The sequence below is a fragment of the Prionailurus bengalensis genome, chromosome B3 (genome assembly GCF_016509475.1).
Source record: "Prionailurus bengalensis isolate Pbe53 chromosome B3, Fcat_Pben_1.1_paternal_pri, whole genome shotgun sequence".
NCBI classification, from domain to species: Eukaryota; Metazoa; Chordata; class Mammalia; order Carnivora; family Felidae; genus Prionailurus; species Prionailurus bengalensis.
In genome coordinates, this window is record NC_057355.1 from 34,417,038 (window position 1) to 34,440,512 (window position 23,475).

Consider the following 23,475-nt stretch of genomic DNA (forward strand, 5'->3'; position numbering starts at 1 on the left):
CCGCCAGTATTTACCATGACCTAAATATGCCCTTATCTTTCCCAACTGAAACACCTTTCTTTATTCATACTGTTTCTGAGACTTGAGATGACTTCATCCGCTATCTTTCTAGGGAACTCCTAAACATTTTTCAATCCTGTCTTAAATATGGCGGTTCCTAATCCTCACGATAGGGCATGATACGTTTATTAGAAGAATTTGTACCCCAGCTTTAACACACTTGTTGGTACCCACCTTTAGAGGACAGATTTGAGGGGGGGGGGTCTCGCCTCCTTATGAATACCACAGCACTCAGCACAAACCTTATACACAAAACAGCACTCAGTATACAGTTGCCGAATTTAATTCTCAGTTACTTACTTTGCCTTGGTGCAGAGTGGAAATTAAAAAATAACAATTGTAGATAGGCAAATTTGAGTACATTCTAATATCAAGCACTTGGTCTCTTACATCAGTTACTCATTCTGTCCCTCAAATACGCCTGGGTTGAAATTTTAGCATTCTTTCTGTCAGTTCATGTGAACTTTCTAAGCTACAGTAAATAAATTTATGAATATGCTGAATCAGGAAATATGGGTTTTTTTAAGTAAAAAAATGTTTTTAAAGGAGAAATGCCTAATGGAGTATGCATGCCAACACCACAGTACAAGAAAAGAGGGAAGAAAAAAAGACACCCACCATAGCATTAGTTTTGAGTCTAAATAGATTTTTCCATTTATTTTGTGACTTTCTATTAAGGCAATAATTTCTAGCAAGCAAATTTTCTCAAAATGCATCAAATAAAATTTTGTTTGAGCCTCTCATCATATGCCAGCCACAATTAATCACTTTTCTCTAATGTAGCTGAGCTGCTTAATGACATTAGCTACACAAGAGGAAAGGAAAGTTAAAGGAAGGTGCTAAGGTCACCCTTTGTATTGGTACAAATCTTTACAGTTCTACAAAGCACTCGCATTGACATGATCTTATTAATATTCCTTATATGCCATCGAGATAAGTATTATTGCCATTCCCATTTTATAGATGAGGATATAGAAGTCTAGAAAGATTATTTTCCCAATAGACATACGTTGGGAGAAAAAAAGGAAGAAAAGAAGACAAGATAAAACTGTATCTCACAAAGGGTAAAGATGACAGGCTGAGCAGAGGCATTTGTTTTTCTCTTTCCTTTCCAAAATGCCATTCAAATGGCAGAAAAGATTCATGTGTTGTAACAGCAACTATAAAACAAGAAAGCATACAATCAGCAGGTTAATTTTTTGAGGAATTTTTGGATATTAGAAAGTTTATGCTGGCAAGAGACCACAGCAGAAGAAATCACCAAAACACACTACTGCAGAGTTAGAAGAATTCTAAACTCAGAAACCACAGGTACAATGAGCAGGAGGAGGTGCTATCAAGTCAGAATGGTCATTAATGTCAAGGACAGGACTGCCTACAGAACAGTAAGGTGGGTCCCACCCCGTCTCCTCCAGAGGCCAAGAGAGCAGCTGGTGGGAGATTCAACATGTCTGTCTCAACTACTGACAGATGAAGCAGGCAAATGTTAGGTAAAGATACAACAGACTTGAACAACTCCATCCACAACCTTGATTCAACAGATAAAAGTCCCTGTACCCAGTTATCCGGAATGAACATTTTTCTGTTCTGCTCACTTGGAATGTTGACAAAGACTGTCCATATACTAGGCAACAGCATAAGTTGGGACAAATTTCTAAAAGTCAATCTCACAGATACCATATCCTCTAATCGTGATGTGACCAGATTAGAAATGAACTTGGGCCATACATCTGAAAATATAACTAAATAAAGCATGGGCCAGAGAAAATATCATAATGACAATGTTTAAAACTACTTAAAGCCCAATAATAATAAGACAGGCTACTCTTGAATATTGATTTTTAAAAAGTCCTCTAAACAAAACAGTCACATGTAGAATTCATTTAATAAAAATAGAAATATATTGGGATGTCTGGGTGGCTCAGTTGGTTAAGAGTCTGACTTTTTATTTTGGCTCAGGTCATGATCTCACGGTTCATGAGTTCAAGCCCCACATCAAGCTCTGCATGGGCAGCATAGAGCCTATTTGGGATTCTCTCTCTCTCTTTCTCTCTCTGCCCCTCCCCTGCTTGCACGCTCTCTCTCTTAAAAACAAATAAATAAACATTTAAAAAAATAGAAATATATCATAACCAAGTTGGATCCATCTCTGGAATGCAAGGATGGTTTAACATTATATAATCTGTGAAATTTATCATACTGACAGAGTATAGAAGGAAAGCCATATGTTCCTCTCAACAGAGAGAGACCGTGCATTATATAAAACTCAATACCTGGGGGTGCCTGGGTGGCTCAGTTGGTTGAGTGTCTGACTTTGGCTCAGGTCATGATCTCACGGTTTGTGGGTTCGAGCCCCACATCAGGCTCTGTGCTGACAGCTCAGAACCTGGAGCCTGCTTTAGATTCTGTATCTCCCTCTCTCTGCCCTTCCCCCTCTCATGCTCTGTCTCTCAAAAATAAATGTTAAAAAAACTCAATACCTGATTATGATTAAGAAATAAATCTCTTGGCAGACCATGAATAGAAGAGGATTTGTCAACATGATAAAGTACACATCCAAACACTTGCAGCTAACTTTATTTTTTTTAGCTAGCTTCATTTTTAATGGCAAAGTATTAAAAGAATTCCCTTTAAATCAATAACAAAATAGCATTGCCTCTATTAAACATTTTACTGGAGGTCCCCACCAGAGAAATAAGAAATTAAAAAAAAAAAAAAGACCATAGGTGGGGTGCCTGGGTGGCTCAGTTGGTTAAGTATCTGACTTCAGGGCAGGTCATGATCCCACCCTTCCTGGGTTTGAGCCCTGTGTTAGGCTCTATGCTGACAGCTCAGAGCCTAGAGCCTGCTTCAGATTCTGTGTCTCCCTCTCCCTCTGCCCCTCCCCTGCTCACACTCTGTCTCTCTTTGAAAAAAAAGCATTAAAAAAAAAAAGGCATTGGGTGTCTGCGTGGTTCAGTTGGTTTAGCTTCTGACTCTTGATCTTGGCTCAGGTCATGATTTCATGGTTTGTGAGTTTGAGCCCTGCATCAGGCTCTGTGCTGACAGCATGGAGCCTGTTTGAGATTCTCTTTCTCTCTCTGCCCTTCCCCTGCTTTGAGAGAGGTACTCTCTCTCTCTCAAAATAAATAAATATTAAAACAAAATTTAAAAATTAAAAAAGGTATAAGAATTGGAAAAAAGAAAAACTCAAAATGGTCATTATTCACAGATGATATATAATTATGTACTTAGAAATTATAAAAGTTCCCATAGGCAACTGATTTATATTAATAAATGAGTTTAGCAAGTTGCTTGGGTATAATATCAATTGTGATTCTAAGCATTAGCAAAACAAAAAAATTAATTTAAAAATATAAACAAAACTTACAATACCAAATGATAACAAGATAGCTAGGAATACATCTAAAATTAAAGATGTACAAGACCTTTATGTAGAAAATTGTAAAATTTTATTGAAAAACTTTAAAGAAAATCTAAACTAATGTAAAGCTTATAGTATGCCCATGGATAGAATGGCTCAACATTGGAATGTTAGTGATTTCAAATTGATTTATATATTCAATACATTTCTGATAAAAATTTCTAAAGGATTTTTCAAGGGAAATTGGTAAGTTCAAATTTCACAAAGAAGAGCAAACGTCTAAAAATAGCTAACACACTCCCAAAGAATAAGTAGAGAGATTTCAATAAAGGGCTCTACAACAATTGATTACCAATATGAGGAAGAAATAAAATTACCCCCAATATTCACATTATTCACACATTATTCCTATGGAAAAAATTCAGTTCTAAGTGTATCAAAGACATAAAGGCAAAACTTTAATAATTTTATAAAAGAATATAGAATAATATCCTTATAACCTTGGAACCAATAATTTCCTATGTAAGACACAGAAAGTGTTAATATACGATAACTGTTAAATTCAAGCACGCTAAAACTGAGGACTTTTGTTTATCAATAGATAGTACGAAATTTTAAATTCAAGGCACAAACTAGAAAACATTACATGGAATAATAAGCAAAGGATGCATAATCAAAATATATAAAGAATTAAATCAGTAGTGAAAAAGAGAAGAACCACATTAAAATCAGGAAACAGACATGAACAGGCAACTCATAGGAGAAGAAACATGAATAGTTTGTATCCATGTAAATATCACACTACAGAAATATTTGTTCATCAGAGAAATGTCAACCAACATACACTAATAACATGTTATATCTAATGTACCAACAAAAATTAATCTGTCTGATGATGCCAAATATTGACAAGGAGGTAGATAACTGAGAACACTTAAACAGGGCTAGCAGAAGTGAAACCTTATACACCCACGTTATAAATCAATTTGATATTATCTTGTGGAATTAAACACATACTGTCTGACCTACTAATTCAACTCCAAAGTACACACCCTAAAGGAATCCTTGCACATATATGTGAACAGATGTTTTTTCTTTTTCAATATATGAAATTTATTGTCAAATTGGTTTCCATACAACACCCAGTGCTCATCCCAAAAGGTGCCCTCCTCAATACCCATCACCCACCCCCCATCAACCCTCAGTTTGTTGTGAACAGATGTTTTGAATTGCTCATAGCAGCATCATTTATAACAGAAAACAAACCAACCAAGAAAGAACCCCAATATCTATCAACAGAAGAAAAGATAGTTTATCATAGAGAATACTACGTAGCAGTGAAAATGAATGAACTATAATCCTTGTGTTGAATAAAGGAAAACAAGATACTATGTTTATATAACTCAAAACCAAACAAAATCAAACAATATATTCATTAGAGATACATATGTGTATGATAAAATTACATATATATAAATATTGCATATATATTATAAAATTAAATATATATATATATATATATATATATATATATATATACACACACACAATATATATATATTCAAGGCAAGAAAATGACAACCATATTTTCTCTGAGAGAAAAGAAGAGAATGGACTGGGGCACTAGCATTGAGAATGTTTTATTTCCTTAGTTGGGTGGTCGGCTCAGAGGTATTTGTTTTATTATTTTGCTTCATAACTCATTTGTATGTTACGTGTAGTTTCCTATATATATTAAATATTACACTTTTTTCTATAAATAAAAAGGAGACTAAAATAGGTACTCAAAGACCACCTCTCCCCACAAGGGCTGGCCTTATGATGGAGTTCAACAAACCTTCAAGAAGACGCTGATTCTTCTGCTTTTCTTTTTTTTTTTTTAATTTTTTTTTTTCAACGTTTATTTATTTTTGGGACAGAGAGAGACAGAGCATGAACGGGGGAGGGGCAGAGAGAGAGGGAGACACAGAATTGGAAACAGGCTCCAGGCTCCGAGCCATCAGCCCAGAGCCCGACGCGGGGCTCGAACTCACGGACCGCGAGATCGTGACCTGGCTGAAGTCGGACGCTTAACCGACTGCGCCACCCAGGCGCCCCCTCTTCTGCTTTTCAAACTGTTTCAAAGCATGCTAAAAGACAAGACACTTTTGAATTTCTTTCACAAAACTAGCAAAATCCTTGTCTAGCACAATAAAAGAGAGCCATGAACAAAAGCACTCATTAAAAAAAAAAAGCCCAAAATTCAAAATAAAATATTCACAAATCAAATCCACTAGTGAATTTAATGAATAAATCACCACGATTAAGATAGATAGTTCCAAGAATGTAAAGAGAATCCAACATTAAGAAATGTATTAATATAGTTCACTTTTTAAGTAGATTAAAGGAGAATACCACATCAGCACTTCATGAAGGTAAACAACGTTTAACCAAACTCAACAACATTCCTGATAAAAACTTAGAAGGGAAGCTGTCACTGGATAAAACTAATCCACCTACAACATCTGGCAGGCCTCACACTTAGTGATGAAATATTAGCTTTCCCATTTAAGTGTGAAAGACGAGAATGTTCACTTTCATTGCTCTGATTTAACACTGTATACTGGAAGGCCTAGCAATTGAATGAAGACAAGAAGTAGAGATAAGAGGTACCAGGTATCAGAAAAGCAGCAGCAGAATTGCCATTATTTGCAAGCTGTAGGCACATTCACACATACATATGTAGGCATATACGAACACACACAGAGACACATAATACACACCCTTATGCTTATAAATGTGTAGGAATGGGTCCGGAAGAACAAATGCCAAACTGTTAATAATGGTTTCATCTGGGGAGGAAGGAAGGATTGGGAAGGGAGTGAGGGCAAAGAGGAACCTTTAACTTATGCTTCGCATTTCTTGAATTTGTTTTTATAACAATAGCTTTCCTAATTTAAAAAGAAAATTCAAAATGTTGAAAGTCATACGGCTGGACATGGTAGACCCAAGGCTCAAACTCAGGTGTTTCATTGCCAAGTTAGTTCCACACAGTTGGTTTTTCATTTTAGATATCAGAAAGCTGGAGAAAGGTTGAGCCACTGAGAACTGTGCACAAAGAATCAGTAATAATGGGCATTACACTGATACTTCATTTCTATTCGCCACAAATAACCATCCAGGGACTAATAATAATGGCTAGCTTTTTATAAAGGCTATCACTGCTTACAAAGCAACTCTACAGGGCTGCCTGGGTGGCTCAGTAGGTTGAGTGTCTGATTCTGAGTCTCAGCTCAGGTCACGATCTCACAGTTTGTAAGATTGAGCCCTGCACTGGGCTCTGTGCTGACAGCATGGAGGCTGCTTGGGATTGTCTCCCTCTCTCTTCCTCTGACCCTCTCTCCCACTCACATGCTCTCTCTCTCTAAAGTTGAAACAAACAAAGCAACTCTACATTCATTATTTAAATTATTTTAATCCTTAAAAAGTAATTTCAATAATCCATGAACATGAAAATGTCCCACAGTGTAATCTAAATGACATGTTGTTAAAGATAAGATTCTTATTAAGACTGTAGATACGCAGGGGTGCCTGGGTGGCTGGTTAAGTGTCTGACCCTTGATTTCCGCTCAGGTCATGATCTCATGGTCATGAGATCAAGTCCTGTGTAGGGCTCTGCACTGGGTGCAGATCCTGCTTACGATTCTTTCTCTCCTTTTCTCTCTGCCCCTTTCTCGCTCCTGCTCTCTCTCTCTCTCTCTCAAAAACAAAACAAAACAAAACAAAACAAAACAAAAACAAAAAAACAACAAAGACTGCAGATATGTCATTTCTGGGACTTTCAAAAGCACACAGGAAACTCCAACCCTAGGGATCCAGGTAACTGATAAACCTTCTCCCACCACATTCCCTCACAGTGTATGCTTCTGTAATCTGAACAAAGCTTTGTTTCCAGAATATGTCATGCTCTTTCTTATTTCTGGGGCTCTGTAGATGCTTTCCTTCTTCCTGGAATGTCCTCCCTCCCTCTTTTTCCACTTAAAATGCCTACTCATGGGGCGCCTGGGTGGCTCAGTCGGTTGAGCATCTGACTTTGGCTCAGGTCATGATCTTGTGTCCGTGGGTTCAAGCCCTGCATCTGGCCCTGTGCTGACAGGTCAGAGCCTGGATCCTGCTTCGGATTCTGTGTCTCCCAGTCTCTCTGCCCGTCCCCAGCTCACACTCTGTCTCTCTCTATCTTTCAAAAAAAAAAAATGCCTACTCATCTGTGCAGAAAAGAGTTAACATAGCAGACCTGAGTGCTCTCCTTTAAAAAGATCTGCTTATGAGGTTGGTCACTGACTGATGTTTGGAAATGGATTTGGGGAGGGTTCCCACCGCTCCCAGAACAGGTAAAAGTGGCTAACTGTGCTTATACTGTACTAATAATAAGGGTTTATGCTGAACACCGTATCTAGCAATCTGGACTGTTGGTACACGGCAGGCAAAGGGTGCTTATGTGGCCAGTCCCCCCAAAAACCATAAGTGCTGGGTCTCTAATAAGCATACCTAATTGACAATATTTCACATGTATTGTCACAACTCACTGCGAGGGGAATCAAGTGTGTCCTGTGCGACTCCACTGGGATAGGACCCTTGGAATGTTGCCTGGTTTCCTCCAGACTTTACCCATGGAGTTTGCTCTTTATCCCCGCCCTAGAGTGGATCATAGCTGTAAGTGCAACCACACGCTGAGTCGCTGAATCGCCGTTAATCACTGAACTTGGGGATTGTCTTGAAGGCCCCCCAAGACACAGCCCTCCAAGCCTCAGTACAAACACGACATTGCAGAGTTTCTCTTCCCTTTGTTAGGCAGGTTGCATTGCTTCTTTACCCCTTTGCCTCTGCTCTTGCAATTAAACAGAATTTCATATTGCATGATCATTAACTGTTTGCACTCTGGGCCCTTTTAAAAGTGTAAGCTCGGGGCGCCTGGGTGGCGCAGTCGGTTAAGCGTCCGACTTCAGCCAGGTCACGATCTCGCGGTCTGTGAGTTCGAGCCCCGCATCGGGCTCTGGGCTGACGGCTCAGAGCCTGGAGCCTGCTTCCGATTCTGTGTCTCCCTCTCTCTCTGCCCCTCCCCCGTTCATGCTCTGTCTCTCTCTGTCCCAAAAATAAATAAACGTTGTAAAAAAAAAATTAAAAAAAAAAAAGTGTAAGCTCATCAAAGACCTTATCTTTTCCTTCTTTCCTCGGCATCCAGGTGGCACATCCTGGCAGCACCTGGACAGTAACTGTAGTGACAGCCAATCAGTGCTGTTGACTATGTGCCCAACACTGTAACTAGGAGCTCTGCACATCCTATCACATTTAGCCCTTCCAACCACCCCTTAAAGGAGCTACTATTACTATTCTCATTGTAAAAATAAAAAAAACACAGAGGTTCTAAGGTTAAATGAATGAATGAACCACCCAAAGAATATATCATTCTAGCCCTTAAGGAATCACTTTGCCACATGGCACTCTAGTGCTATGGCTATTAATTCACATGCACTGTGTGCTATGAGCTTCGCCGGTGGTGTTATCTATTACATCATGTGTTATATGCAGTACGAAGTATTTTTTTTTTATTATAGCGTATATTTTGTTATTATTGTTTACTGGCTAAGACAGGTCTATCATACACAGTTCAAAAGGTACACAGGTGTACAGGGCAGTGGAAGTCTCTCACCTGCCTCCACCCCCAGCCACCCCCTTTCCTCTCCTTTGCTGTATATCCTTCCAGAGGGGGGATGAACAAGTACGTTAATGCCTTTTACACAAAGAGTAGCATCTCATACGTGTTGCTCTGCAACTTGCTCCTCTTACCTGACAAGAAAGACATCCTGGTGGTCATTTCTTATCAGTACATATAGAACTGCATCATTCTCGGGGTGCCTGGGTGGCGCAGTCGGTTAAGCGTCCGACTTCAGCCAGGTCACGATCTCCTGGTCCGCGAGTTCGAGCCCCGCGTCGGGCTCTGGGCTGATGGCTCAGAGCCTGGAGCCTGCTTCAGATTCTGTGTCTCCCTCTCTCTGACCCTCCCCCGTTCATGCTTTGTCTCTCTCTGTCTCAAAAATAAATAAACGTTAAAAAAAAATTAAAAAAAAAAAAGAACTGCATCATTCTCTTTGATCACCTGCCTTGTGTCTCTTATTGAGGGACATTTAGGTTTTTGCAACAGACGGATAATGAAAAGTGGTTCAGAGAGCATTCTGCACACTTAGAGTGGATTTACATAGTGAAGTATTAGAAATGGAAAAGCTGGGTCAAAGGGCTATTTATCGTTTATTTTTAATGTAAAAAATCGACTTTAGAGTTTTAATTTAAATTATGGTTCGTTAACATGCAGTGTAACCATAAGTGTGCAATACGGTGGTTCAACACTTACATACACCACAACAGAAATTATTCATAAAGCATAACATTTGCTTTTTTAAAAGGTATAATTCCGGGTTTTTTTTTAGTACAGTCACAAGATTGTGCACCCCTCCCCACTATCTAATTCCAAAATATTTTCATTGCTACAAAGAGAAACCCTGTCCCCATTGTATTTAATTTTAATTTTTAATTTTGATAGGTTTTGCCAAATTGCTTCATCAAAGTTTAAAAAAAAAAACAAAAAACATTTTTGACCCACTCTTAGAACCGTGTCAGTTTCTAAGTTGCCTTTCCTTCCCCCTCCTCACATACAACAGTATCTCACTGGTCTCATCTGAGGAGGTTAAGTCCAAATTCAGGAAAGACAAGGCACACTCCCACCCCCACACACCATTCTGCTGCGTCCTGCAAAGAAACTGGATCCCGGCATGTTTCGCACACGGACAAAAGCCCCAAAAGTCCAGCTTGACTTCGTGGCCCTTCACATTCTTTAGGGAATGCGTGCAATCTCTACAAGTGAACGGGGCCACTCTCCTAATTTTGACAAGACCAACAGCATTCTAGTGACCTCAATGTTTTTACAAGGTCCTAAGAACCTAAATGCTCCTGCCACCGGAAAATCAAGGAAGGAACAGGCCTTCCCTGTGTTTGTTCTCAAACCCATGCACCAACCCCAGACCAGGTTGTTTGTCCTTGGCTCACAGTTACCGGTGCCGACAGTGTCAGCGACAGGACCCCAGATAAGGCTTGCTTGGCATAAGGCCCCCTCCTCCCACCACCTGCCAGCCCCCACTTATCTGGGAAACCGACCCTGAGCTGCTACCCAGAGTCCGCTGCGCGGCCTCCAGCCCCACGCTGAGCCACACCAGCTAAACAACACTGGGAGCACAATGCTTTCTTCCCCCTTTTTTCCTTTTCCTCGTGCGTTTTTATGAACATCCACAGGGAAGATAATTAAAACCTGCAAGGAAACCAGCTGGCAGCGCAAAAGAAAATCTTGGTGACTTGGGGACGACGCCACATGTTTATGGGTGAGTTTTGTAAGCAACAGGCCTATAAAAAAAGGAGGCTCTTATAAATAAATGCCACATTCTTCAAAGCTCTGTATAAACTACATTCTTTTTAGGGAGGGAGGGGGAGCTACTGGCATATTCATGTTCCTGCCTCGTCATTTCAATTCCAACGAGGGGAAAGGAATCCTAATTGTACTATTTCCTAGGAGCACAGCAGTGATGTCGCCGAGGCTCTGCACCGGTGTGTGCACGGGTGTAGGTGCACACACACTCAGAAGAGGGACAACAAGGGAAGAGGAAGAGGCACAGGAGGGTCTTTATTTAGCAAAGCGGAACAGAACAAAGGAGCGGGAGAGTGGCACCGCGTCACCTCTGATTGGGTTTTCTGGCTACTAAGCGCATAGACCTTAACTCGAAAGACAGAACTTCCGCCTTCCTCTCCCGAGTGCTGAGTGTTGTCTGAACGGCATCAAGATTTGGGGGAGCCAGTGTAATCCCCTTTCATTTTTCATCTGCCTTGCTGACTGCAAAGAGAAACAGGGCCGCTCGCCTCTCCGCGTGTGACACCGGGCTTGAGGCACGCACATTCCAGAGTGGCCTTCCCCAGGAGCCAGCTGTGTGCAGGTAACTGAAGCCTGCCCTTAGCCTTGCTGTTAATAAGAGTAATTGGTCCGCCACTGAGGGGCTGCGGGAGCGCTGCGATTCGCTCTGCATGGGGGGGCTCCCCATACCATATGCGCATGCAGTGGTGATAGAAATATTTTCCATATGAGCTCTCCTCACACATGCTGAAGTGCTCCAGGCTGAGTTAGGCCGGCCCATTTGTCATTTACTCCACACAGTAAAAAACCAACAGGGAAGTCGCAAACTCCAGCCACAACTAGAGGGCAATGGTCTGCTCTCAGCTTTCCAGCATCACAAACCCATTCAGTCCCTCCAGCTCCCATTCAAGACCCCGACCCCCGCACAGGCCCAGAAAATATCTGCAGAGCAGAGGACACGGGTAACTAATAGGCTAAAAGCCTGAAACAAATGACCCGTTGCCGCACACCTCTGAGCCACATGTCTGTTTTGAACCGACCAGCGAGCCTGCTGCTCATAGAGCCACGGCTCTACCCGAAGCCTGGCTTTGGGAGCATTCTTGCTTCCACTGCAGAGAAGGGAAAGTAATCACATTAAGCTTTCAGAGCCCGCTCTGTCCTGACAATGCCAACAAAAGGCAAAGCTGTGATGTGGCCCCTGGCCTTTTTAGGAGATGGACTTTTCACTTGGCTTTTCAAAGAGGAAGATGAGTTCGGGAAAGAGGCTCTCTTTTCATTCATTACTCGGGCACTGATCGGTCTTGGAGACCTTTCGTCAGAGGAAAGAGCAAAAGCAGCGGACGAGCACATTCGTTGCAGGCTTGTTTGCAGGTGAGGGTAGATACACCTAAGTGCTTCCCTCTCCAGGCTACACGGTCCCCCTCCAGTCTCTTTGCCCGCATCAAGACCTGGCTCCCAGAGCATCTATGATGTTCAAAGATGTATTCAGCACACATAGGAGCTGAACCCGTAAGAATAAATCATCCTGCTGGGCCTTAAACACGCCTTCCTGCCGTAGTAGATCTGGGCATAGTCCTAGCCCTGTCATGTATCGCTATTCCTCTTCAAACCTATGACATAAAGTTAAACACAGATTTTTTTTTCAAGCACATCCAGGCAGAAAGGGAGGAAAATGTGATGCAAAAGCAGTCAAGAAAAGCAGTTCCTCTAGCATGCGTATCCTTTCTGCAACACTGGAGGAAAATTCTCAAAAGGTAACAGTCCCTATCGGAATCTGACACGCACATTTTTTTTTTTTTTCCTACAACGGCAGGAGGAGAAACGTGCACGCTGCAGGCATCTGTCACCAAGGCCATGCCAACTCCCCAGTGGGGCAACTGTACAGACAACCTCAGAATGAGATTTTAGAAATGATGGGATTCTCCAAGAAGAAAAGAAGTCTTTCTGGAAGAAAAGGCAGAGCAAGCCTAAAAAAGCAATATAAAGCATTCCTCTTTGCACCCCATAAAAACCCAGCCCCTCTTCCCTCTTGGTAGATAGAAAAGGAAATACCGTGCTGACAAAAATACAACTTCTGACAAGATATTTTATTTGGCTTACCTCTCCCCCAGGTCTTGCTAACACTGCTGTTTGAACGTGGAGCAGTGTTAATATCAGGTAGCTGACAAACATTATTACCCAAAGTTAGAACCACCCTAGAGGAGAACTCCGTCTGCCAAGTGCTAACAGCTAGCAGATGCACTTGTGTCTCGGGATTCCAGCCCTGGAGTTCCGCTAGGCACTGCGCTGGTTCCCTCCGCTCTCCCTCACTGTACTACCCGGAGCTCCGAGCTCAGCCTCTGCTCTGAAGAAAACTGGTAAGCTGATCTCTTCATGTAATAACTTCTCCCGGCTGGGGGAGGGGACAGGAGCCAGCTGGGAGCTGGGGGGCTGCCTTTAACAGAAAGCAGAAAGGGGAGGGACAGAAATGATCAATGTGGAGTTCTGCATCTGGTCTCATTCATGAAAAGGGCCCCAAGGTAAGCACTCCGCACGCAGGGGGAAGACCCCTGCTTCATCAGGCGGCAGGGAGCTCTACAGCCGTGAGCTGGGAGACCTGAAGCCTTCCCGGTCCGGGGTCCGCTGCCGACCGACAAGCTGTCTGCCTGGGTACACTGTCAACCCATTCTGGGCCTCGGTTGGTTTTCCTCCCGGTATGATCAAGGGTTGGGTAGATGACCTCGGAATTCCCTTTTGGTTCTGATTTGAAGGCTGCAGGAATCCAGGCAGTCCAAGGCTGGCTGTGTTATCAAGGGCAGCCTCGAAGGGGAAACACGTCATAAGGGTGCTGTGTGTTCGTGCACTGACCATAGGGGCACGAACGGATGGTAACTGAAGAAGCCACTCTGTCCCCCTCTTGCGATCTCCCTGGGGCACTGTGCCCAACCAAGAGCTTGAGGAATTCTTACAGACTGTGTAAAAATAAATGGTAAGGTGGGAATAATGAAGCCCAGGTGCTAGACGGCACTGGCAGAGAGCACGGAAAAGCATGATGGTTTTCGAGAAATACCTCTGGGTAGCAAGCATCAGCTTGACCGTCAACGTGGGGCTTGGGGACAGAGGGAGCATGGGAGCAGGCTGGGCAGTGGGTCTTGCAAAAGCCTACGGTCTCCTTACGATGCACCCGAAGTGGCCTGTTATTATGAACTAACGGCTCATTGTTTAAAATAGGTTGAGAACCCACCAAGTATTAGATTCTGCTTAGCATGGTCACAAGAGCGCATTCTGATGCGGTGGAACAGCCTGGGCCCTGGAACCAGGGAGATGTCAGTTCAAACCCCAGGTCTACCACTAACTCCCTGGGGGGGGGGTCTGTGGGAGGGTATTTGAGTCCAGTGAGCCCCAGCCGCCCCACCTGTGAAATGGGGAAAGGCCACCTGATGGTTTTGATGACTATCCATGAGATCACCTAGGCCCCAAACGTGGCACAGCTCCTGATGCACAGTCAGGGCTGAAGACATCAGCTTTCTCTTTGATCTGAAATAAATATCGACATTCAGCCCCAGAAAGGAAATTCACTCAGGTTGTGGACATTTTCTTGCATTCATTAGGAAACTTCAAACCAACTGTAGTTTGTAATCACCTCGGAACGTTTATTATCTATCACTAGTCACGTGACAAATTACTAGTGGGGGGTTTTTTGGGGAGTTGGGTGAAGGGACTTAGAATCTCTTTTTCCAAGGCTAGAAGAAACAGAGAGTACGTTGGAGATAGTATCTCCAGTTAGACAAAGGAAGGATGGAATTTCTTCTCTTCTCCCTCCTCCTCTTCTTCCTCCTTCTCATTCATTATTATTATTATTGTTGTTCAGCCTCGGGTGTGTTTTTTTGCTGCTGACCGAAGGGGCGCTGTCGTCTGCTCAACAACCTCATCAGAAATGCAGGCGTCGTCCAAGGAAGCCAAAGCTCTTGAAAGACCGGGGGGTCTTGTCCAGTCCAGGGTTTGGGAAACTTTCTGTAAAGCGTTCGATAGTAAATATTTTTGGCTTTGCAAACCATGTGATTTCTGTGGCAGCTATTCAACCCTGCGGTCCCAGAACACAAGCGGCCATATACGAAATATACACTAAAGGGCGGGGCTGTGTTCCAGAAACACTTTACTGAAACAGGCAGGAGGCCAGATTTGGCTGTAGTTTGCCAGCCCCTGGTACAGACAACTTCCCAAGCGTCCTTCAACCCACTGTAATCTGGCTTTTGACCTCTGCTCCACTACAAGGGCTCTGGAATTGTCTCCAATGGCCCCTGTGTCATAAAATGCAGAGGCTAATTTCATAGGGCTTATTTGACTTCTCTGCAGCGTGAACCATGTCCTCGATTTTTGAATATGATGGTAAAATATACACAACATAAAATTTTACCATTTTAACCATTTTTTAGAGTACAATTCAGTGGCATTAAAGTACGCTCCCGTGGGGCTCCTGGGTGGCTCAGTCGGTTGAGTGTCCGACATCGGCTCAGGTCATGATCTCACGGTTTGTGGGTTCAAGCCCGGCATCGGGCTCTGTGCTGACAGGTCAGAGCCTGGACCCTGCTTTGGATTCTGTGTCTCCCTCTCGCTCTGCTCCTCCCCTGCTGACACTCTGTCTCTCTCTCTCTCTCTCTCTCAAAAATGAACCTTAAAAAAAATTCTTTTTAAAGTATGCTCACAATGTTGTGCAACCATCACCACCACCCATTTCCAGAACTGTTTCATCATCTCAGGCAGAGGCAATAACTCCCCAATTCTCCTTCCCCCAACCCCTCGTAACCCCCCATCCCGCCTCTCTCTCTCTTTTAAAGTGTATGTATTTATTTTGAGACAGAGACAGCGCTAGTGGGGTAGAGGCAGAGAGAGAGAGGGAGACAGAGAATCCAAGCTGACAGTGCCGAGCCCGATGTGGGGCTCGAACCCACAAAACTGTGAGACCGTGACCTGAGCCAAAACCAAGAGTCGGATGCCCACCCGACTGAGCCACCCAGGTGCCCCACCCCTGGTAGTCTCTATTCGACCTTCTTATCTCTCTGAATTTGCCTACTCTAGGTTCCTCATCAAACTGCAATCATACAATATTTGTGCTCTTGTGTCTGCCTTATTCCCCTTTGCGTAACCTTTTCAAGGTTCATCATGCTGTAGCGTGTATCGGTACTTCGTTTATTTTAGGCTGAATAATATTCCATTGTATGCATATGCCACATTTTGTCTATCCGTTCCTTTGTTGGCAGGTGGGTGGCTTGTTTCCACCTTTTGGCTCCTGTGAAGAATGCTGCTCTGAACATGAGCGTACAAGTATCTGTTTGAGTCCCTGCCCTCAGTTCTTTGGGGCACATACCAAGGAGGCGAAGTGCTGTATCATACGGTAATTTCACGTCTGACTTTTTCAGGAAGACCAAACTGTTTCCCACAGTGGCTGCATCATGTTCTATTCCCCGCAGCAATGCATGACGGTTCCAATTTCTCCACATCCTTTCCAATGCTCATTATTTTCCACTGTTCTGATAATAGCTATCTTAAGGGGTATGAAATACATGCCCTCCTTTCTGAACCACCTTCTTCCCTTAGCTCCCAGACCACCACCCTCGTTTTCCTTTGCCTCCAATTAGCCAACATTCCTCTAACACCAAGAGTCCCAGCTCTATTCTGGGAACTTTACATAGAGTGTGCCACATGCTCCTGACAACAGCCGTATTAGATTAAATAGCTTGCTCCATGTCACAGAATGGGTGGGTGGGCAGAGCCGGTCTTCTGGGCTTCTAGGACCTAGCCGTGAGTGCCTACGCTATGCTGTCACCACCTCTCTGGACACGCTCCAGTCCCCTTGCCCCATCCTGGGCCTACCCCCTCAATGGTTGTGTTCGTGCCCTCTCTTCTCTATCCCCTCTCCTTGGGTCATGTCATTCTTTCACTGGCCTCAAACACTCTTGACGTGCCAGCGGCTCTCCACATCAGTCTACGGCCAGCTCTTCCTCCTGACCCGCCAGCCCATAGATCCCGTTGCCCAGTGGATACTTGGATCCCTCAAATGTACTCCAAACTCAGCAGTACTAAAACCAAACTACTGGTTTCCTGACACCTGTTCTTCCTGTTTTCTCCATTGATGACGTCAGTGGATGACATCGTTACCCATCTAACTCCCAGAAAACTGGGTGTCATCTTGAGCCCGCTGCTCCCTCACTTGCTTATCTAAACCATCACCTGGTCTGACTGAGTTTTCTCCGATAGATCTCTCCAGCTTGCCCATGGCCTCGGACTCCTGCTGTTGCTGTTCCCATCTGGGCCTCCATCATCTCTTCCTGACTTTTTGTAGCACAACCTGGCAAGGTCTCACGCTGGTCTTTCCCCTTCCAGCCTTCTTTTCCACCGCAGCCACTGGGGTTCATCTTCCCAATGAATCTAATCCTGTCACTCCTCTAATTCTCTTTTTTTCCCCCTTTTCATTTTGAAATAATTTTGTATTTATGGGGCAGTGGCAAGACAGCACAGAGTGTCATGGTAAATCTTCACCCAGCTCCTTCTGATGTTAACATCTTAAGTAGCTATGGTACATTCATGCAAACCAGAACATTAACACTGGTCTGGTACTAACTAAAATAAGGACTTAATGTTAATTTTTTCTCAGTTTCCTCTGAAAGTCCCTTTTCTGTTCCAGGACCCGATCCAGGATCCCACACTGCATTTAGTCAGCGTGTCTCCTCTGTTCAGGGACAGTTTTCTCACCCTTTGTTTTCAAAGACACTTTCAAAGAGTCCTGGTCAGGCATTTCTCGGAATGTCCCTCAATCCGGTTTTACCTGATGTTTCCTCACGATTAGACTGAAGTTACGGGTTTGGGGGAAGCACGCTGCAGAGGTAAAGTACCCTTCCCACCACGTCGTCAGGGGTAAACTATATGAACATGACATTATGGTGATGTTATTACCCTTCATTACTTGGTGAAGGTGGTGTCTTCCAGGTTTGCTCATTGTGAAGTTATTATTTTTCCTTTTCTATACCCTATTCGTTAGAAGTGAGTCAGTGAGTCCAGAGGAATTAAGCTCCACTTCCTGGAGTGGGGGGGGGGGTATCAAAGCACGTTTGGACAGATGTTAAAACCATCATGATAATTAACACATACTTTGGGGGAGATACTTTGAAGCTAGGCAAATATCCCGTTTCTCAGAGTTTTGCCCACTAATTTAAATATTCAGCAGCAGCTCTTTCCGGCAGGAATTATTACTGTAGGACTCTAAACGCTGATTTTCTGTTTCCCTCATGCCTTCTACATATCTACCAATCAGAATCCATCAGTATAGAAGATGTATTCCTCCTCTTGCCTTTATGCATTAATCCAATCATTTATTTATTCTTCCCTGCTTCTTACAATCTTTTGATGGCTCAGGTATGAAGCCCAAACTCCTTATTATGACACTTTGCAATCTAGTCTCTTCTTGCCCTTCTAGCCTCCTCCCCCTCTCATCTGTTCACACACACTCTACCCTGCAGACATCTCCACACACAAGACATTGTCCTCAAATGCCATGTGTCCTTGTGCTCTGTGCATTCATGTTAGTTCTTTTCTCTAGAATGTCATTCCCCCGTCCTCTGTGGGGTTAGCTCCATCACTCTCTGCCTCTTTGAAAATTCAGCTCGAGTTGTTTATAAGCACCGAATATTGGAAGCCACCTAAATGTTCACCAATGAAGACTAAATGAGTAATTTGTGACATCCATAAGACGGGATATTCTACAGCAGGAAAAGAAATAAACAAAACAGGAAAAACATGAACGTGCTTCCTTTGGAGTGATATGAAACATTTCCGAGATCTATTCCTTAGCGAGAAAAGGTAGGATGCACAGCAATGTGACTACTGTTCTATTATTTGCACATGTATGTTTGCAATTGCTGGTATACCTATCAACCATCTGTGGAAGAACATGCTAGAGACTAGCGAAACATGGCTGCCTCCAGGGAAGGGAAGTCAGCAGCTTCAGGGCAGAGACGGGACGGAAACTGCTTACTGTATAGTCACTTAGTCACATGTGGCTATTGAGCACTTGCAATGTGGCTGTTCCAAACTGCGATGTGTTGTTGTATGTGAAATACACTTTGTACCCATTCTAAGCCTGGTACAAAAAAAAATAAAGGATCTCATTAATAGTTTTTATGCTGATTAGATATTGAAAGGATAACTATATATATCTGGATTAAATAAAATATAGTATTAAAACTAATTTTACTTGTTTTGTTTTAATTTTTTTAAATGTGGCTACTAGGAAGATTTCAATCACGTCACATTTCTATTGGAGGGCACTTTTATAACCTTTTCATACTCACTGAATTGTCAAACATGTGAATGAACTGCTATTCCAAAAGTAAATAAAAATGAAAAAATAGGAATAATAACAGTTAATGATATAAATAAATGCACACATCCCCTCCCCCAATGATCTGCTTAAATGTCACCTTTTCTGGGAGTTGTGCCTTGCCGGGCTTCCTGCCAAGCTGTGGGCAGTGCCCCTGGCCTTGGTCTCAGGCATCCCCTGATGACCTACAACACTGTGTTTGTCCTACTGTATTGTAATTGTTAACTAACGTATCTGCCTTCATCTATAGAGAGCAAGGTCTTGATGACTGGCGACGTGTCCTTTTGTGTTCCCAAGACTCTGCACATGGACAGCCTCATACAGTGTGTGCTGAATAGGGAAAGGAGACAAGGGAAGGTCCAGCGGGAAACTCTCGTCAGCTTGTGACAGGTCTTCTGATGGTGCGTTTTAGAAACCACAAAAGGGAAAACGAAAAGGAGAAACTCTCAGAAGGTACATCCCTCAAGGAAATGCCAGTAATTTCCAACCTAACTTTTGGGTGACCTAGAAGAGGGAAAATATAAGTGATAGGGAAAACACATGCGAGAATCAGAAAGTCGGGAAACAAACATTCTCCTGATGCCACACATTTCACGTTCAATATAATCATGTCCTTCTGTCTTAATAACAGCAACAACGAAAGAGCAAACCTATAGCAGATAGCACCTCTAAGGCTATTTTATTTCCCTCAAAATATGTCTGTGCCTTTATGAAGGAAGAAGTGAGATGCAGCCCTCTCCACAGAGGTATATGCTGTATGGCTAAATTGTTAAAACTATGTCGATTTCCTTAAATATGCTTACATCGTGGGGACGAGGTGGGAAAAGTCTCGGTCAAGAAGTTGCCTATGGATCTGGGAGGAGAAGCAGGTGTTAGTAATTAACTCTCCCTTTGTGTGGACCAAGGAGCCATTAAATAGCCAAGGGAGCAGGAAATGAGGAAAGCAAAGAGGAGTTCTCTGATCCCATCGCTGGAGAACAGAAGGAAAGTCACGAGAGCCTAAAGCAAAGGGAGTCACTGCATTCTTCCCTTTCTCTCATGTCTGCCTTAAAGGGCCCGAAGCATGGCTGCACAGGCACCTGTCACCAGCGGGGAAGCTGTGCCGTTAGGCTGAGCACCTCTCTGGGTCGCTGGAAGGAGGGCTATGTTCCCCTGGACCAGCTCTGAAGTAGTTCCAGGAGCAGGGCCAGAGCCTGTCACGGAGGTGCTCACAAAAAGCACACGGGGCAGGCTCATCTGACGTCTGAGGGCACACTGGGAAATTAATTCAGAGAAGGCATCTGGGCCACTCCCAGGTTGACCGTAGTCTTTACTCCATGGCAGAGGTTCTCAAATCGTGGTCCTTGGATCCACATCATCAGGCAACTTGTTAGAAACGCAAACACATTTACTGAATCGGTAACAGATGGGGGCCCATCCATCTGTGTTGGCACATGCCCTGTGGATACCCACCCAAGTTTGAGAATCGCTCTGAGCAACAGTTCTCTGTCTAGTAACCCTTAGTTCAAATCGTAGAACTTAAAAATATTACTTAATAAAAACGCATTTGCTTAGAAGGTGTGACTATCAGATATGAAAACATAGTCTAGAGTTACAATAATTAAAAATAATTTTTTTTAACATTTATTTATTTACTTTAAAAAAAAATTTTTTTTTCAACGTTTATTTATTTTTGGGACAGAGAGAGACAGAGCATGAACGGGGGAGGGGCAGAGAGAGAGGGAGACACAGAATGGGAAACAGGCTCCAGGCTCTGAGCCATCAGCCCAGAGCCTGACGCGGGGCTCAAACCCACGGACCGTGAGATCATGACCTGGCTGAAGTTGGACGCTTAACCGACTGCACCACCCAGGCGCCCCAACATTTATTTATTTTTGAGACAGAGAGAGACAGAGCATGAACGGGGGAGGGTCAGAGAGAGAGGGAGACACAGAATCTGAAACAGGCTGCAGGCTCTGAGCTTTCAGTACAGAGCCCGACGTGGGGCTCGAACCCACGGACCATGAGATCATGACCTGAGCCGAAGTCGGCCGCTTAACCGACTGAGCCACCCAGGCGCCCCTAGAGTTACAATAATTAAAAAAAACGTGGCAAACATTGCCAGTGTGGGAAAGACAGACTATTTACACAACTAAGCATGGAAAGAATTTAATGTGTAGTCAACGAGTCACCTTTGAGAATACTGCTAACCATTTGGCAAGAAAATAAAGTCATCTTCCTAGTTTATAGCATATGCTAAAAACAAATGGCAGGCAGATTCAGTATTTCAATGCCAACAAGAGAAGTATAAAATCAATAAAAGAAAATAGGTCAACATTTCTACAGTCTTGAAGCCACGAAGGACTTTTAAGCATGGCTCGAACAAAGGCAGAAACCATAAAGGAAAAGATTTATGCAAATTTTTAGGGTTCTGTGAATTAAAAATACCATAAACTAAATGAAAAGTCAAATACCCAGTAGGAAATGTATTGATCTTGTTTCTTTGCTAAGATATCAGTACCTATCATGCGCTAGAACCCGGGGTGTAGATACCAGCAAAAGCAGAGTCCGCTCCTATCTTTATAGACCTCACTCGCTGGTGCAGGAGGCCAAATTAATGAAATCCACAAAGTAAATCTAAGCCTGCAGGTGGAAAGGGCTGAGGAGGGAAGATGTGTGGTGAGCTAGAGGCCTGTCCCCATTAGGGAGACTGCCTTGCGATGGCAGCAAGGGGTTTTCAAGAGGATCTGAGAGGAAGCAGGTATGGACAGATGGAGTGAGCAAGTGGAGGCACCCCATGAGATTAGGTGAAGGCCAAGAGGGGGCCGTGACAAAGAGTTTTGTCCTTTTCCTACTGAGGATCTGTTTTAAGGACGGAGGTGGCAGTTACATGACTAGATTTGCATTTTCAAAGTCCACTCTGTGATGGAGAAACAAACTGGAAAGAGGCAAGATCGGAAGCTGGGAGACCAGGTGGAGTTAAGGCTGTGGCCCAGATGGAAAAAAGAAGAGCTTAAACCAGGATGGTGGAAAGAAGTGAACGTTTTCAATGGCAATGTACAACATAGATAATGGAAAAGGGTTTATGCCCATAAAAAGACCCATAAATCAGATAAAGGCAATTTTAATAGTGACAGCAATGGAGAAACGATGTAAATTCTCCATGGTGTATTCAAAAAGTGAAATCCTAGTCAGTGAAGCATCTGCCTCTTGATCTCGGCTCAGGTATTGATCTCACGGTTCGTGAGATCGAGCCCTGAGTCGGGCTCTGTGCTGACAGCGCAGACCCTGATTCTCTCGCTTTCTTCTCTCTGTCCCTCTTCTACTTGCACACAACTGCTCTCTCTCTCTCTCTCTCTCTCTCTCTCAATACATAAACTTAAAAAAAAATCAAATGACCATGTTATATATTGATGGATATGGGTACATTTTGATGTTAAGAGAAAAATAGGCCACATAAATGGAAGGAGAATCTTTTCAGCAAATGGTGCTGGATAACTGGATATCCACGTGCAGAAGAATGAAGTTGGACCCTTACCTTACACCACACACAAAAATTACCTCAAGGGGCAAATGGGCGGCTCAGTAGGTTGAGTGTCTGACTCTTGATTTCAGCTCAGGTCATGATCCCAGGGTCTTGGGAGTGAGCCCCGCATGGGGGGTCTGAGCTCCAGCTGAACATGGAACCTGCTTAAGATTCTGTGTCTCTCCCTCTGCCCCTCCCCTCTGCATCCATGTGCGCTTCCTCTCTCTCTCAAATACAATTTAAAAATTAATTCAAAATGGGTCACAGATTGTGGCAGATAGAATATTGAATATGTTACATTGCATGGCAAAGGGAGTTAAGATAGCAGAAGGAATCAAGGTGGCTAATCAGATTACTTTTTTTAATGTTTATTTTTGAGAGAGAGAGAGAGAGGAAGAGGAAGAGAGAGAGAGAGCACAAGCAAGGGAAGGGCAGAGAGAGAGGGAGACACAGAATTCAAAGCAGGCTCCAGGCTCTGAGCTGTCAGCACAAAGCCCGACCTGGGGCTTGAATTCAGGAACCATATGATCATGACCTGAGCCGAAGTCAGCCCCTTAACTGACTGAGCCATCCAGACGCCCCTCAGATGATTTTAAAATAGGCATATTATCTTGGGAAATCCAGGTGGGCCCAATGTAATAACCAGGTCCTTAAATGTGGGAGACAGAGGCAGAAGAGGAAGTCAGAGTGATTTGATGTGAGCACGCAGCATGCCATCACTGGTTTTGAAGATGAAAGGGAGCCATGAGCCAAAAGAG

The 23,475-nt window shown here is 43.4% G+C and overlaps 1 protein-coding gene across 2 annotated transcripts in view; it reads right to left on the bottom strand.

Annotated features, from left to right (window-relative positions):
• THSD4 (thrombospondin type 1 domain containing 4) overlaps positions 1-23,475 on the bottom strand; it is a 576,363-nt gene that overhangs the window by 190,661 nt on the left and 362,227 nt on the right. Inside the window, exon 1 of one of the 2 annotated variants that reach the window (XM_043554016.1) lies at positions 12,957-13,208. The exons of the other annotated variant lie outside the window; for it this stretch is intronic. Within the exon in view, the coding sequence (XP_043409951.1) occupies positions 12,957-13,028 (72 nt within the window). The 5' untranslated portion in view covers positions 13,029-13,208. Of the gene's footprint in view, positions 1-12,956; positions 13,209-23,475 lie in introns of those variants that run through there. 2 annotated transcript variants of the gene reach the window in all.